The following is a 15,187-nucleotide window of genomic DNA, read 5'->3' on the forward strand; positions in this document are numbered from 1 at the left end:
TCAACTCTGACAGGAATTCAGTTGTTTTTGAGGAGGCATGTCAGTTAAGTTTCAATTCTGAGTCTATAAAATAATCGTAATAATATTTGTGCTACCACTCTCATCAGAAGATTAGGGAATATCACATTGACAGCTACTAAGAAGAATTAAGTTCTGCCCCTTAATAGCTATGAGACGTGAACAAAATATTCTTATTCTCAGATAAACGTCAAATGAAATTATGAAGCAGAAACCACTTTAAAAACTATAAGGCACTGGTAAGTGTGAAATATTTTAAAACTATAATGCACTAAAAAATCTAAAATATATAAATTATAAAGAAATATGAGTAACTGCATATAAATGATAAAGAAATTATATAAATTGTTAAGACAACTTTAAACAATAGCCTGAAGAAAAGCTATAGAATTGCCCAGGAAAACTACAAAACTGGATCCAGTGAAAACTAACAGATGAGTCTCAGAAAGAAGCAATTAGATGAGGCTGGTAAACCATCGTCTTAAGAGAAAACAGAAAAATTGTTTGGGAAAAAACAGGTATACTGACAGGGTGGGTAGAAAGCAAAGCCAGCTTGAGATTTTACCCCAATCATATTACCAAGACTTACCAAATTGGCACAAGGTGTTATCTATTACCATTATTCCATTAGCCATTCCCATCAAGAATTCTAATATATTGTCATCTATTTTTGTGTATATCTGCTCAGTCTCTTACACCTCAGGTGTATTTTTCAGAGTTTTGATTTTGATTCAGAAAGCCTGGTTTATCAGTCAGAGTCCATTAAGGAAAACAAAAACCACAGCTATTATTTTATCAGAGAGAGTTTAACATATGGAACTGGTTAACCAAATACTAGACGACTGAGAAGGCAGAAAGGGAACACAGAGAAGGAACGTTGAGATTGAAACTGTGGGCAGCCGCTTATACCCCTAAGGCTGAAGGAACAAAAGGAAGAGTTTGGGATTCTTAGAATTTAGACACTTGGCGGTGAGGCCCCTGCAGAGCTGGTTCTTGAACCTCTGAGAAGGGGGTGGCAGCCCGCTGGAGCTGGTATTTCCGAGAGGGCAGGATGAGACTGGTTCTAAGTGTATAGAAATAAACAGAAACTTGAACGAACAGCTGCTGCGGGGTACAGAGCTACTGTTGAGTGAAAGCAAGCGAACAAGGGAACAAATTCCTGCCCCTTCCTCTATCCAGCCTTGCCCTGTCCCTCTGGTGTCTGCTACTGTTGGAGCATAACAGCTGTCAAAGGAGTGGTGTTTTCTCAGGCCCCCAGTCCCAGAATCGTGAGCAGTGTATAGGAAGGGTGGGTTTGGAGCTGAGAGAGAGGCTGGAACTCAGCTCATCAGCTTACTGGGTCTTGATTTCCTCAGTTATAAATGGGGATAATACTCCCCTGTATACTTCACTGGAATGTTTTGAAGGTTAGATGAGAGGGTAGATATAAAAGCATTTTACAAGCCATAGAAATAAAAGCAACTGAGAATTAGCCTCCCATAAATACTTGAATTTACTGTAATAGGTACTTCTTAGAAGAAATGTGATCACCTTCAGAACTAGTGGTTTTGAAGCTAACAATTTATAGTGCTTCCCCATGCCCTCCCTTATCCTCATCTATTCAGATCATGTTAACATCTAAGATACCAACTTATGAGTCTTCTAGGAGAAATGACCAGGAAAATTGTGTTTTTGCTTTGGTTGGTAAAGCATGGTAATGTCATCTGTGCAGGATACCATGGCAGTGTTTTGAGCACGTGACATCACTGCTGAGAGTGCGCCAGGAGGGAACACGCAGACCGGAGTGAACGCGAGGTGGAGGGCCTACAGTGTGCCTGCTGAGGCTCGTGCAGGTGTGGAATTCCTGCAAAGTCTCTTCTTTATTTATTTATTCATTTATTTTTATTTTTGGCTGCATTGGGTCTTCGTTGGTGCATGTGGGCTTTTCTTTAGTTGTGGCGAGTGGGGCCCACTCCTCATTGTAGTGCGTGGGCTTCTCATTGCTGTGTCTTCTCCCGTTGCAGAGCATGGGCTCCAGGTACACGGGCCTCAGCAGCTGTGGCACACAGGCTCAGTAGTTGTGGCCTGAGGGCTCTAGAGCACAGGCTCAGTAGTTGTGGCGCATGGGCTTAGTTGCTCCACAGCATGTGGGATCTTCCCGGACCAGGGCCCGAACCTGTGTCCCCTGCATTGGCAGGCGGATTCTTAACCACTGAGCCACGAGGGAAGCCCCTTGCAAAGTCTCTTGTTTTACCTTAAACACGTGTGCAGAATTTGCTTTCTCCTCCATGATATGCACAGAATTGTTTTAATGTAAAAATTCTCACAAATCTTTGAGTACAATCTGGTGCTCTGTGTATTCTATAACCTCTTATTATACCCCCTCCTCCCAGGGTATGGCTCGCTCATTTGGAAAGGACCAGGCATATATCACTGAGATTTTCTTTTTCTGTTTTTCCCCCATCATTACCTTGTTCTTCTGGTGGACAGGAGATGTAAGTGGTCTGAATTGAGACTGGAGAAACTGGCAAATTAAAATCACATAAGTGTTTGACACCACAATGAAAATGAAAGGCTATTTATTGCTGGCAGAGATTTGGGTATTTGCAGTCATCAGAAGTATAAAATAATCTTTGCTGATTCAGTCTACTTTCTACTGGGTTGGTCAAAAGTTTCGTTCGTTTGTTTGGTTTTTTTTTCGTAAGATGGCTCTAGTAGCACCTTTAACTTCACTCAAAACAACTTTGTTAGATAGTATGTGACAGCTGTCGTATAAGCGTGCATTTAAAAAAGACATTAAATTGGTGAATTTTTGTGTAGCCATTTTAACATTGAAGATGGAATTTAAAAAAAAGCAACATTTTTGGCATATTATGCTTTATTATTTCAAGAAAGGTAAAAACGCAACTGAAATGCAAAAAAAAAAAAGATTTGTGCAGTGTATGGAGAAGGTGTTGTGATGGATCAAACATGTCAAAAGTGGTTTGCCTTCGCAAATCTCGTGCTGGAGATTTCTCGCTGGACGATGCCCCACAGTCAGGTAGACCAGTTGAAGTTGATAGCAATCAAATCGAGACATTAATTGAGAACAATCAACATTATACCACGCGGGAGATAGCTGACACACTCAAAATATCCAACTCAAGCGTTGAAAATCATTTGCACCAGCTTGGTTATGTTAATCGCTTTGATGTTTGGGTTCCACATAAGTTAAGCAAAAAAACCCCTTCTTGACCGTATTTCTGCATGCGATTCTCTACTTAAACGTAGTGAAAATGTTCCGTTTTTAAAACAAATTGTGGTGGGCGATGAAAAGTGGATACTGTACAATAATGTGGAACGGAAGAGATCGTGGAGCAAGCGAAATGAACCACCACCAGCCACACCCAAAGGCCAGTCTTCATCCAAAGAAGGTGATGTTATGTATATGGTGGGATTGGAAGGGAGTCCTCTATTATGAGCTCCTTCCAGAAAACCAAACGATTAATTCCAGCAAGTACTGCTCCCAGTTAGACCAACTGAAAGCAGCACTCGACGAAAAGCGTCCAGAATTAGTCAGCGCATAATCTTCCATCAGGATAACGCAAAACTGCATGTTTCTTTGATAACCAGGCAAAAAAGCTTGACTGGGAAGTTCTGATTCATCCGCTGTATTCACCAGACATTGCACCTTCAGATTTCCATTTATATAGGCCTTTACAAAATTCTCTTAATAGAAAAAATTTCAATTCCCTGGAAGACTGCAGAAGGCACCTGGAACAGTTCTTTGCTCAAAAAGATAAAACCTTTTGGGAAGATGGAATTATGAAGTTGCCTGAAAAATGACAGAAGGTAGTAGAACAAAAGAGTGAGTACGTTGCTCAATAAAGTTCTTGGTGAAAATGAGTCTTTTATTTTTACTTAAAAACCGAAGGCACTTTTTGGCCAACCCAATTATTGGGTTCTAGGTCCCAGTTCTACTGCAAATGGTATCATGGTCTCTTATCATCAAGAGAAGACTTCAGTTCCTGTTCTTGGTTAGTATTTTTTTTCACTCTAAATTATTACATTAGTAAGTAGAAGGAATATCTTTTTGTAAGTGTTGAGAAGGTTAGTAGTATTAGGAGAGAATGCGGAGTCGCTACAATTTTCCCTCAGTTCTAAGACTATATCTTTATTAAAATCAGTTTAATGCCTTTAGTGTTGGGATCCTGGGTGGAGGGCTGGGAAATCCAACATGACATTAAATGTATAATTTTTAAAAATTGTTCTGACATACACACTTGTCAGTGCAGTGGCATACACTCCTCCACACAGGCACATTACAGTTGAAGTTTGAGTCTAAACAGTCTAATCTGCATGTACATTTTAAGGATTCATCTGAATCATTTTTGGCTATTGGCAGTTTTGCATTGTGTCTTGGGGACATTTTCATATTCCTTGCTTAAGAGCTGGAACTCTTTAGTCATCCTTAGGATTGACAGTATAATTTGAAAACAAATTCAAAGATTAGCATTTCATCTGCATTTCCTATTGAATTATACCGAAAATGTTTTGTTTATTTGCTGGGGGGAGAGGATTCTCATCAATTAGGTTACATATTCCTCAACAAAGTTAAAAGCCCTAAAGGCAGCTTTCTTTTGAAAGTCGGTTAAAAACTCCTTTTTTTTTTTTTTTTTGGCCGCAGGGGATCTTAGTTCCCTGACCAAGAACCTGGGCCCTGGCAGTGAAAGCGCTGAGTCCTAACCACTGGACTGCCAGGGAATTCCCTAAAAAACTTTTGACAGATCAGTTTGGTGCCACAGTATTCACCCTTCATGTGGATCAATCAAGCATAGCAACTTCTTTTTAGCTTTGAAAAGGTAGCAGTTTTTACGGCTGCTATTTGCATTCCTGGCATGTGAGAGGCAAACGTTCTGAAATTTTTTCATTTAAATGCTATACTCTGGTAGCATCTTGACAGCATTTGAAGTAGACTTTGTGCGAGCCATGTCAAGTTTAACTTTCATGGCTTATGTTGCTACCAGGAATAAATGAACCACCTTCCGTTCCAGCTAAGCTCAAATAGCCAGACAGTTAACTGCTGTATCCCTAGATCCCCTTCTTCCTGGAGGCTGGCAAGCTGCCTTTGGTATCAGCCCCAAAACGTACACTTATTTCTGAGATGCTAACAATTCATCTCAGACCAGAGGCAGTTTGGTAATTGTTTAGTTTGTAATGTGTCTAATCCAGTTGTGATTTCTGTCCCCTGTTTTCCTTACTGCTGGCTTGATGCTGACCTTCAGGTCAAGTTCAGTCACAGCTTTCTCTAGGGTGGTCTAGTTGGCTTTATCAAAGAGCACTTCCATTTCCCAGCTGAGCCTTAAAGACTTTAAAATTTTGAGGCTTCTCATTATCAGAGCATGTATTATCAGTGTCCCTGTGTAGGAACTCTAGTGTAGATTGTGTAGGAAAGGAGAAGTTCTCATAATCCTAAAAGAGGCAGATGAGCTACTCACAAAATTAGTTCCTCTCAAATATTCCTCACCTGCCCCTTCCCAGATAACAGTAGTAGGAGGATCAGTGACTTGATGGGGCATTTTCTGATTGCTTCACGTTAAGAGGCAACGTAGTACCATGCAGGTTGATTGCAAGTCTTGCAAAAATGTAATCCATTTCATAAAATGGATTAACGTTTTACCAGAGTAGCGCTTAAATCATGGCCGAATTAGACTTGTTATAACTGATAACAAAATTACTTCAAATGAGTATGATTTGACTATCAAAGGATTAAGAGAAGTCTTTGGAAAAACTGATAAAACCCTCAAAATATTTTTGTGAAATGACTCCCTCTGTGCTGTGAAATTCAAATATGGAAATGTGAAAGATGTCATGTCCTACTGTCATACAGTTTGTCAGAATAATTTCTTTCCTGCCAATAAGTCAATACTTGGTATTTATACATAGTTAAGTCTAAGAATCAAATATAATTGTACTTATGCCTAATTTTTAAAAATAAGATACACTATTTTCAGAACTTGTTTCTTCTTTAAAAAGCAGATAAGGTGTCATCGAAAGTTTAGTTACTATTTAACATGAAGTTATGGGGCTTGTTGACCATGAATTTAAGTAGCCTTTTCCAATATTGTTAAATAAGCAAAACCTCTTGTAGTCTTTTTGTCTATATACAATAGATTTTTGTTTGGGAGTGTAGGGAGTAGTAATTGTATGTGAAATTATAATACTGTTATGATTAGTAGAGAAAATCTGGATTGTACAGAAAAGTATGTCAAAGAAAATTAAGACTTGATAATTTGTAGTCATACGTGTGTACATGCATGTGTATATGTATAATGAAAATCATGTTTTTAAAACATTTTATCTGGAGCATTTTTCTCACATTTTAAAATATTCTCGTAAAAGAATTTTTCATGTCTGTATGGGTCATATGTATAGGTGTACCATGAATAATACTGAGAAAGAATGTCTCTCTATATACATATTTTCTCATGTCTCTACTTCCTGTGTATGATTTCTACTTAAGTAAGAGACTCCATAAATCTAACTGAAAGAGGGCCTGGGAGTGTTATCTAACAGTGACAAATGTCCCCCAACCATCGCCCTCCTCTTCCAGTTATTTATTTATTTTTTAAGTAAGGACATTTTTATTGATCAGTGTGTTTGTAGAAATTTTTATTATAAGTATTTTCTGTCCATTAACTTTACTTACTGAATACACGCCACTCTTAGAATTGAGGTAAATTTTACATACAGTGAAATGTACAGCTCTTTGGTGTATAGTTTGGTGAAATTTAATACATGTATATGGCCTCGTAAGCACCACAACCACCACCCCCTCCCATTTGAAATACAGAACATTCTTCCACTTTGAATCACTCAGTGGGCATTTTTTTCTTCAACCCTCCCACATGCCTAAAGTTGAAGTGGGATTCCTCTTCTTGGGGCAGGGCCTCCAGGCTGTGTTTGCTCTGACCAGGAGGTTGTTAGGGTGACAGAAACATTAAGTCTGGTTCTGATGGTCGTCTTGTAGGTGCAAAGCCCAGTCGCCTAGCTTTAGCTTAGAGCTACTGCCTCAGATCCCACCAACATGAAGGAGTGTGTCTGTCACATTTTCTCTTTCCTTTCAGATGCTGAGCTTTTTATACCACCAAAGATCAACAAAAGAACCCAGTGGAAACTGAGCCTTCTAGAGTGACTCTGACCCCAGTTAGGAGGGCTCTGGCAGAGAAGGCTGTTTTCCTTCCACTCCTCACTCCTCGAGGCCTGGCTGTTGGGAAGTGGGAAGAGTAAGACCATCTACCTTAGCATTACGGAGAGCTGCTCTGTACAGCAGACCTCAGCAGACACCAATTCTATTTTATTTTGCATATAATTTTAATCATTAAGCAAGACTTTAAGCTTTAACCCATATAGCACCATTTTGTAAAAATTACTGTTCTTTTACTTAGTGCTGATTGAGAGCATATTTCTGGTATTTATGGTAATCAGGACATTGGGTTTCATTCCCAGCTACAGGTCGGAATCATACTGGAACTGTAGACAAATCACAGAATTGATTTGTGCCTCAGTTAGTTGGGAATGTTTCGTGGCTGCTACCTCAAAAGTGTGAAGAAAAGTAAAGTAATGTTTTTAAACTGTTTTATGTTCCTTGAGGAAAGCATTATATATAAACAACATGGCTATTAGTGCTCCCAACATTTGGTCAAATTTCATCATTTAAATGATTTCACCTTGAACTAAAGCAGAATGAAAAGCGAAATCTATCCTTTGATATTCTAAGCCTTCCTATGCTGACAGCGGTTATTTTGTAATATCTTGCCAGGTCATGTGCTTCCAGTTATAACTGGTTTGAGCCTCCTATCACTACAGGGTCCATACGGACTATTTTCATTGCCTGTGAATGTTCTGCTAGAGTTAGCAGTGTTAGAGCTGGAACAGATTAGAATTTCTGAAACAGTATTGCGTACATTTGGGATGGTGAGCAGCGTGCATCATAGGCATGAACAGTAGTAAGTTACTCCTTTTTCTCCAAATGTTGCTTCTTTTAACATAGTGTTTTTGTCAGTATCTAGGCCATTTCATTAATTTTCTTTATGGTGCTTAACTGACCTATGTCTTTTAGTTATTTTCTTTGAAGCAAATGAGAATTTATCTCTTTTTGGTGAGTCCAGAAAAAGCTCAGTTTGTTTTGACAACAGTTTTGTGGCTGACTCTTGGGTAAGGTTAACAATCTCTTTCATGCTTTTAATACCAGAACCAGACCTTTATTACTCTACGTAGACTAACAGGAAGTCAGAGTATAGGTATACCCAGAATTGTGTAACTAAAGAAGCCTTTCCCTAATATAGCAAAGTGTAAACTATAGAATCTAGGTGTGTTCACTGTATAATTCAACTTTTCTGTGTGTCTGAAAATTTTCACAAAATAATAGAAAAAGAAGATCTATAATTAAGTGCCCAACATTGAAAGGTTGCAAGTGCTTTTTGACTACTCTTTGGTGTGGATTAATGAACATGGTAACTTATATGACATTTTAATATATTATAGTACTCTTGCTATGGATAATAGTAAAGGGACCCATGCTGATGGGTTGGAAATAGAAGTAAATGTGCCTGTTTATAATGGTGTGACTTTGCGTGGATGTTCACTTTCCTTGAAATACTGTATGGAAACAGCAAGAAAGAATTTGTGTGAATACAAATTACTATCAATTACTCTCTCCTCTGAGCGAGATGGAATTTTATTCATTTGGAGAAGGAGCAGGTGGGAGCAGACCATCCAAATTGAAGGCAGAAGGCAAAGTCAAGGGTGAATTTATGGGGGGAAATGCTGTGTATAGGCAAAGGAGAAACTCCTGGGAGTGATGAATGCTTAATTTTGGGGAAAGATTCTACCAAGTTCTAGAGAAGAGTATATAATTCTTCTCCCAAGTTTGGGCTCTTCCCAAATTCATGTTGCAGGAAGCTAAAAGCCTCAGTTATTTAGTTTGTTCCATGGAATCAGCTTTGTTCAGATGTTCCAGACATCAAGAGGAAACTTGCAGAGGATTGTCTCCTGTAATCAAAGTGTATTTTATATTTAGACGTTTTGAAAAACTGAGGCAGAAGCTAATGTTTTTATTATGCCTTTATGAGTATAGCTTGGTGTTATTTCTTAGCACTGCTGCATATTTTAGAATAAATTTATTTTTCACACATATCTACATATATACACACACATATTTATGTGTGTATATACATACATGTGCACACATCTGAGGGATTTTTCATAGCCATAATTGAAGAGGATGTTTTTAAAAATAAACAAAACTGACGATTCTTAGTAATTTAAAGTGACTACAAGTTTGGGAAGAAAAATTAGCTTTTTTTCCTCCTCCTGTGCTGGCCCATAACCTTCTTTGCTTCACTAGAAGCACCACCTGGACAAGTCCTTGGGAGTCTTTGGCTGTCCTTCCTTGTCTGTCATATTTAGTGGTAACTGAGTTGAGGATGAACATCTTAGAAGCTAGGTAACCATAAATGTCCGAGATCTGTAGACAAGCCAAAGTTTATATTGGTGATGTTTGGCAACCCTGAAGGCCTGCTCTTGATTCCTATTTTCTCTGTGCTCCCTAAGCCCTTGCCTATGCTTCATGCCTACAGTGGGCTGTTCCACCATTATTCTTACTAGCTTTGAAGTCCCAGGAACTTCAAGACCAACAGATGTCCTCTTGGTATACGGAAAGAACAAAGTCACGGGTCCACTCATCTTAGTGTCCTTGAACAAAGTCATTTAATCTCACTGAATCTTGCTTTTCTACAACCTTGTGTGCCCACTGGGATAACCTGGGTTTCTCAGCCTTGGCACTGTTGATAGTTTTGGTTACGTCATTCTTTGCTGTCCTGTGCCTATAGGATGTTTAGCAATATCCCTGGCCTCTACACATTTGATGCCAGTACTACGTACCCTCTACTCCTGTTATGATAACCACCAATATCTTTAGACATTGTCAAATGTTCCTTGGGGTTCAAAATTGTCCTCAGTTGAGAACCATTGGACTAAGATGACTTCCAAATACTTACTAAAAACTATTCATCTTTTTTAATGTGTGAGGAGGATTCTTTTTTTCTGCAAGGGTGATTTATATGGATCAAGTGAGAGAATTCATAAATGTGCTTTGAAAGAGATTACACAGTTGTTTACCCTTATATTGGTATTTTTCATTTTAAAATGCCGTATAGCATTTGGTCCTAGGATGGCCTGGGAGTTCCCATTCTCCAGAACCACCTCTCATGCCTCCCCTTCATCAAGACCCTCACCTTTTGCGGGGTAATAGACTGGGGGTTCATAGACCCTTAAGGGATCTAAAATAGAATATTTCTGTAATCCTATGTATTTTATTTGATACAGTTAAAAATAGTATTCTATTATTCTGAGGGGTCCATAGGCTTTACCACCCTGCCAAAGAGGTCCAAAGGTTAAGAATTAACTAAACTTCAACCTACCCATCAGTGAATGTTCATAGAGTGTTGACAGTAGTGGTTTGGGCAGAAACTGAGGTGAACAAGGCATACCTCTCTTAAGTCAATGTACCCAACTCCTAGCTGATTCCCTGATCCTCCAGGGTAAGGCTTAGTCCTTGCTGACTAAGCTCTTCTGTGGCTATTTTTGCTTCCCTACTCTAGCTTGCTGGTGCCAGCCAGCTGTGCTTACTTACCAGGCCTCCAGGGTGGAGCATTTAGGTCTTTCAACGCTGTCTAGGCAAACCTGGAGGCTATGAGGGTGGTTCTGTAGGGCTTCTCCCTGGGAATGGTAGAGACGCCATCGCTCTCCTATGAGTGATTGAATGTGTGTGTCTTTGGGTGTACGTGTGGCTCAGGATCATAGTAAGGCATTTGGGCTCCTTATAAGAGGTAGAATTCTACAAGATAATACTAGCTAACAACGCTTGGGATCACCTCCTGGAGGCCACACACTGGTATTCAGATGTTTACCTCTGATATTTACATCAGCTGTGTGAGGTAGGCATTTGAATTCAATTTTACAGGTGAGCAGACTCAGGTCACACAGCTAGTTGGTAGCAAAACAGTTTCAAATCACAGAGTCTAAAGCCCATGTTCTTTCCACTATTTTATGCTGCCTGCCAGTGTTGGAGACAGGGCAGAGAATGTACTGGGGACTCCTCTAAAAAATGGAAGGTCCAATTATAAACTGCCCCGCAGGAAATACCACAGAACATGCTGGGCTCTGGAAAGGCTTCCCGGACCATGAGGATCTTTACGTTCCTTCAGTTCCTTAGTTGGGTTAGAATGACCAGCATGGACCAGCCTCCCACAAACCCACACTGCAGAACTGGCAGCCTTTATCCCGCACCCATTCCAGACTCCAGTTGTATACCCTGCAGGTTGATGGAGAATCCAGTCTGGTTGAAGAGGAGCATCTGCTGCTTGAAGTGTCTGGAGAATGGCTGTGGGTTGCATCCTCATGACCTTAGTGCTGATAACCCAAGACAAATCTGCCCCCAATTTTTTAAAGGGGGAAATCTATATAGCACCTATTCCCTGAAGAGTTTTTCCCTTAAGATACACATATCTTGCTCATAATACACCAGGCTTCAGCAGCCAGTCACCATGATGGCTTGGTAAGAACTGGTATCGAGACATAAATGACTACTGGAACTAAAAGAAAGTACAGTTAAAGCAGGCATCAGACATCTTCATCAGCTCTTTCCAAGCCTTCAGAATCACTGATCAAGTGTGAAATGCACTCTGATGCTTTGCGGGTGACTGAACCATTACAGCATACTTCCTGTTGGTGTTTATTGAAAGGGATCTTCTTATAGGCCACAACAGCATTTGCTCTATCTATCTAATCTATCTTTATCACACTCCCCCTTCCAAGCAGAGTTTAACAATACTGTAGTACCTAAAGTGGGGAATATACAAAATAAGGGACAGAATAATTTTAGAGGTAGTTTCTCCCCCAAATACTTAAGCAATTAAACTATAAGCTACGTCTTTTTGGTCCATAATCACTCCCCCCTTCTCCCCCCACCCCACGCCCCGCACTACCCCTCTCCTTCACCCAGCCCCTACTGTTGTTTTGGCAAATGGACATTTTAAGGCAGATGCTGCATGTATGAAGTTCTCATTGCGTGAGGAAATAGAGAAATACACTGTGGAGGGAAACGCAAGGATTGTCTAATACTGCGGGAGTGAGCTGGCTGGCTCAGCTCCCTATGTATGGGATGGGTGCTCACCCAGCAAAGCTGACGCATGGCCACCACAGCAACCACGCTTCATCGGAGTTCAGAAGCACCTTCTGTAGAGGAAGAAAGGCCCATGTTCCTCGTACTCAAAGCGGTGGACCCACAGTGGTTGGAAGCCCTGAAGCGATGCTAGGAGGGAGCCACCCATCCACACTGCAGTGTCTCTTTCGGGCAACATGTTTACCTGGGGGGTGTCATTAGGACACATGCTTCTCAGCTCCTTCTGCCGATGGTTAGGGAAACCGCTGAGCATGGTGCTCCCCCCACAGAGTAGGATATACCCCATGAGGTCTCATTTGAGGGTGATGTCACACTTGTTAAGGCAGGACACTGTCTGGGTGTGGAGGCCCAGCTGCATGGACTTGATCAGAGAAGGCTTGAAGAACATCTCTGAGCAGAGGAACCTTTCCTGGCACAGGTATATCTCCTGCCCATCCGGCAGGGTGTACTGGATTGTATGCTCAGTAGCTGGGACTTTCTTCTCTTCAGTGGGGACCAGGGCCACAAAGCAGCATTTCTTCTTGATGTCCTCCACAATGCCCAGCTGGTCCTCAGTGAAGTGTTTCTCTGAATTGTTCATCAGGCCCATCAAGTAGGTCGTCAGGTCAGAACCCGCATAGTCCAGCCGTCCAGTGATGCTGGGCAAAGGATAGCCCTCGTAGATGGGAACTACATAGGACACACCGTGGCCAACCTCCACAACCAGGCCGGAGGTCCTCCTGTAGGAGTACATGGACAGGCGGGACTGGTAGGCGATATGCATTGCGGGAGTTTTGAAGGTCTCAAACAGCATTTCAGCATACTTCTGTCTATTTGTGTGTGGGCTCAGGGGTGGGTCTGAAACCAAGGTGGCGTGATCCTCTGGGGCAATCTTCATTTCTTGATGGAAAAGATATTCCCAGATAGCCTGCACTGTACCCCAGTCCATGATGATGCCATGTCGCAGAAGATTAATTAGCTTGAGACAAACTTCTGGGTTGATAAGCTCGTGCCACACAAATGTCTCCTTGTGACTGTCCCCAGTTTTGGCCGTCTCCATGTAGGGTTTGCCCACTGTGGGTGAGATCATGTGGGTGGGCTTTGGCAGCCCGGCAAAGCCACATTTACAGTAGCCCGTGCCAAGGTCCACGACCACTGCTTTGGTCAACTCTAGCTTGGGCTTCTTATTGACCACAGGTGATTTTGTAGGTTCTTCTGGCTCTGAACGGTTGCGGCGAACCCACACTCCTGCTTCGCTGGGCCGTCCTTTAACGAGGCAGTCTGGAGGACCTGTGTCTGCAGGGGGTCCTGTTCACCCGTTCTCTCAGAAGGCCAATCCCCTATGATTGCCGCCTGTGGAGCCCACACGCTCTCAAGAGCTGTTTTGCTCTCAGAAAGTTCCTCAATCCCACTGGCCTCAAGGCCTGAAAGGCTTAAGTCAGAGGGCAACCTGAGAATTTCCCCAGTGATGACACCACTGATTATGACATAATCCAGTGTCCCAGGGCTTTCTAGATACTGGGAACCTTTGTGTGGGTTTGTGTGGGAACCTAACTCCTGTGTTAGGGTAGATTTGAAATAGTGTTTCTGAAGGGACTTACTTTTTACTAAATTTTGTAGTAAACCTGGTTTATCCAATCAATTAATATTCATTGAGTGCTTACTATGTGCAAGGCAGGCAGCAGTGAAAAAAAAAAGACAAAAATCTCTGCCCTTGTAGAGTTTACATTCTAATCAGTGGGGGTTGGGGAGAGGCAGACAATAACCAAAATAAATATATGTTAGAAGATGTTAATGGCAAAAGAGAAAAGCAAAGCAAGGAAGGCTGGGGAGAGGGTGGCTGTGTTAATGTGCCATGTAGTTTTCTCCCTGAGACAGTGACACTTGAGTGAGGACCTGAAGGAAGTGAGGGAGAGTGCCACGTGTATATCGGGGAGCAGCAGGTGCAGACGACTGTGGGTTAGAGCAGGGTCTGTAAACTCAGGCCTGCAGCCTGTTTTTCTTAATAACGTTTTATTGGATCACAGCCACGCTCATTCGTTTACTTGTTGTCTATGTCTGCTTTTGTGCTACAACATCAGAGTTGAGTCATTGCAATAAGTACTGTATGGCCTGCAAAGCTGAAAATGAGTATCGACTATCTGGCCCTTTGCAGAAAAAGTTTGCTTATTCCCAAGTTAGAGGATTCTAAGAAGACCAGTGTGGCTGCAGTGGAGACAGCAAGGAAAAGTAGAGACGGGAGAAGGGGTGGGGGAGGGAGAGCAGCTCACGTTAGGTCTCATAGGCCATTGCTAGGACTTTGGCTCTAACTCTGTGTGAAGTCAGAAAGCACTAGAGAATTTTGAGCAGAGAGTTGACACCATTTGATTTAGATTTTAGCAGGACCAATGGATGCTATGGTGACCGTGCCAAGCACTTCTGTCCCACCTATTTCTTAGGGCAACCTGCAGAGGAATTATTTTTGGACACATATGTGCACACATACTCCTCCTTTGTCCAGGTCATTGGGTTGACAATGAAATTAGACCCTACAGTCCCACTGATGAGAACACTGAGGCTCTCGGGTACATAGCTCACCCAAGGATATCCAGCCAGCAGTGCCAAGTTCTGCTGACTGTGACTTCTTCCCAGGGGTGTCCCTTGATGGGACCCAACATGTGTCTCTGAGGCTGCTTGGCCACTGTATCACATGCCATCGCTGAAGCTGGGCCTGTTGGTGCTGACACCCGCTGCTCTCAAGGCGCCCAGGATCCATCTTTATGTTATGCAGCACCGTGCTCTTAATAAGGAGGCAGTCACTACAATGGTGGGCTTTCTCCTTTAAGGAAGTTACTGGGGATGCTCTTTACTCCTTTTGGGGTATGAGAGAAGAAAAGGACCAAGTCTAGTTTCATAAGCCTTGTGACTATGTGATAGGGGCAGCTTCTTGGTTCAATGGGTAGAGGAGGAGATGGTATTGAACTTTGAAAGAAGAATAGGAAAGTA

At 41.7% G+C, this 15,187-nt stretch overlaps 1 protein-coding gene across 1 annotated transcript; it reads right to left on the reverse strand.

The window, feature by feature from the left end:
• Positions 1-12,263: 12,263 nt before the first annotated feature.
• On the reverse strand, positions 12,264-14,957 carry LOC116747085 (actin-like protein 7A). The gene is given in 3 exon segments (XM_032618907.1): positions 12,264-13,450; positions 13,453-13,626; positions 14,780-14,957. Coding segments are annotated over 3 exon segments (1,539 nt in total).
• Positions 14,958-15,187: the final 230 nt, after the last annotated feature.

Source organism: Phocoena sinus, chromosome X (assembly GCF_008692025.1).
Source record: "Phocoena sinus isolate mPhoSin1 chromosome X, mPhoSin1.pri, whole genome shotgun sequence".
Taxonomy (NCBI): Eukaryota; Metazoa; Chordata; class Mammalia; order Artiodactyla; family Phocoenidae; genus Phocoena; species Phocoena sinus.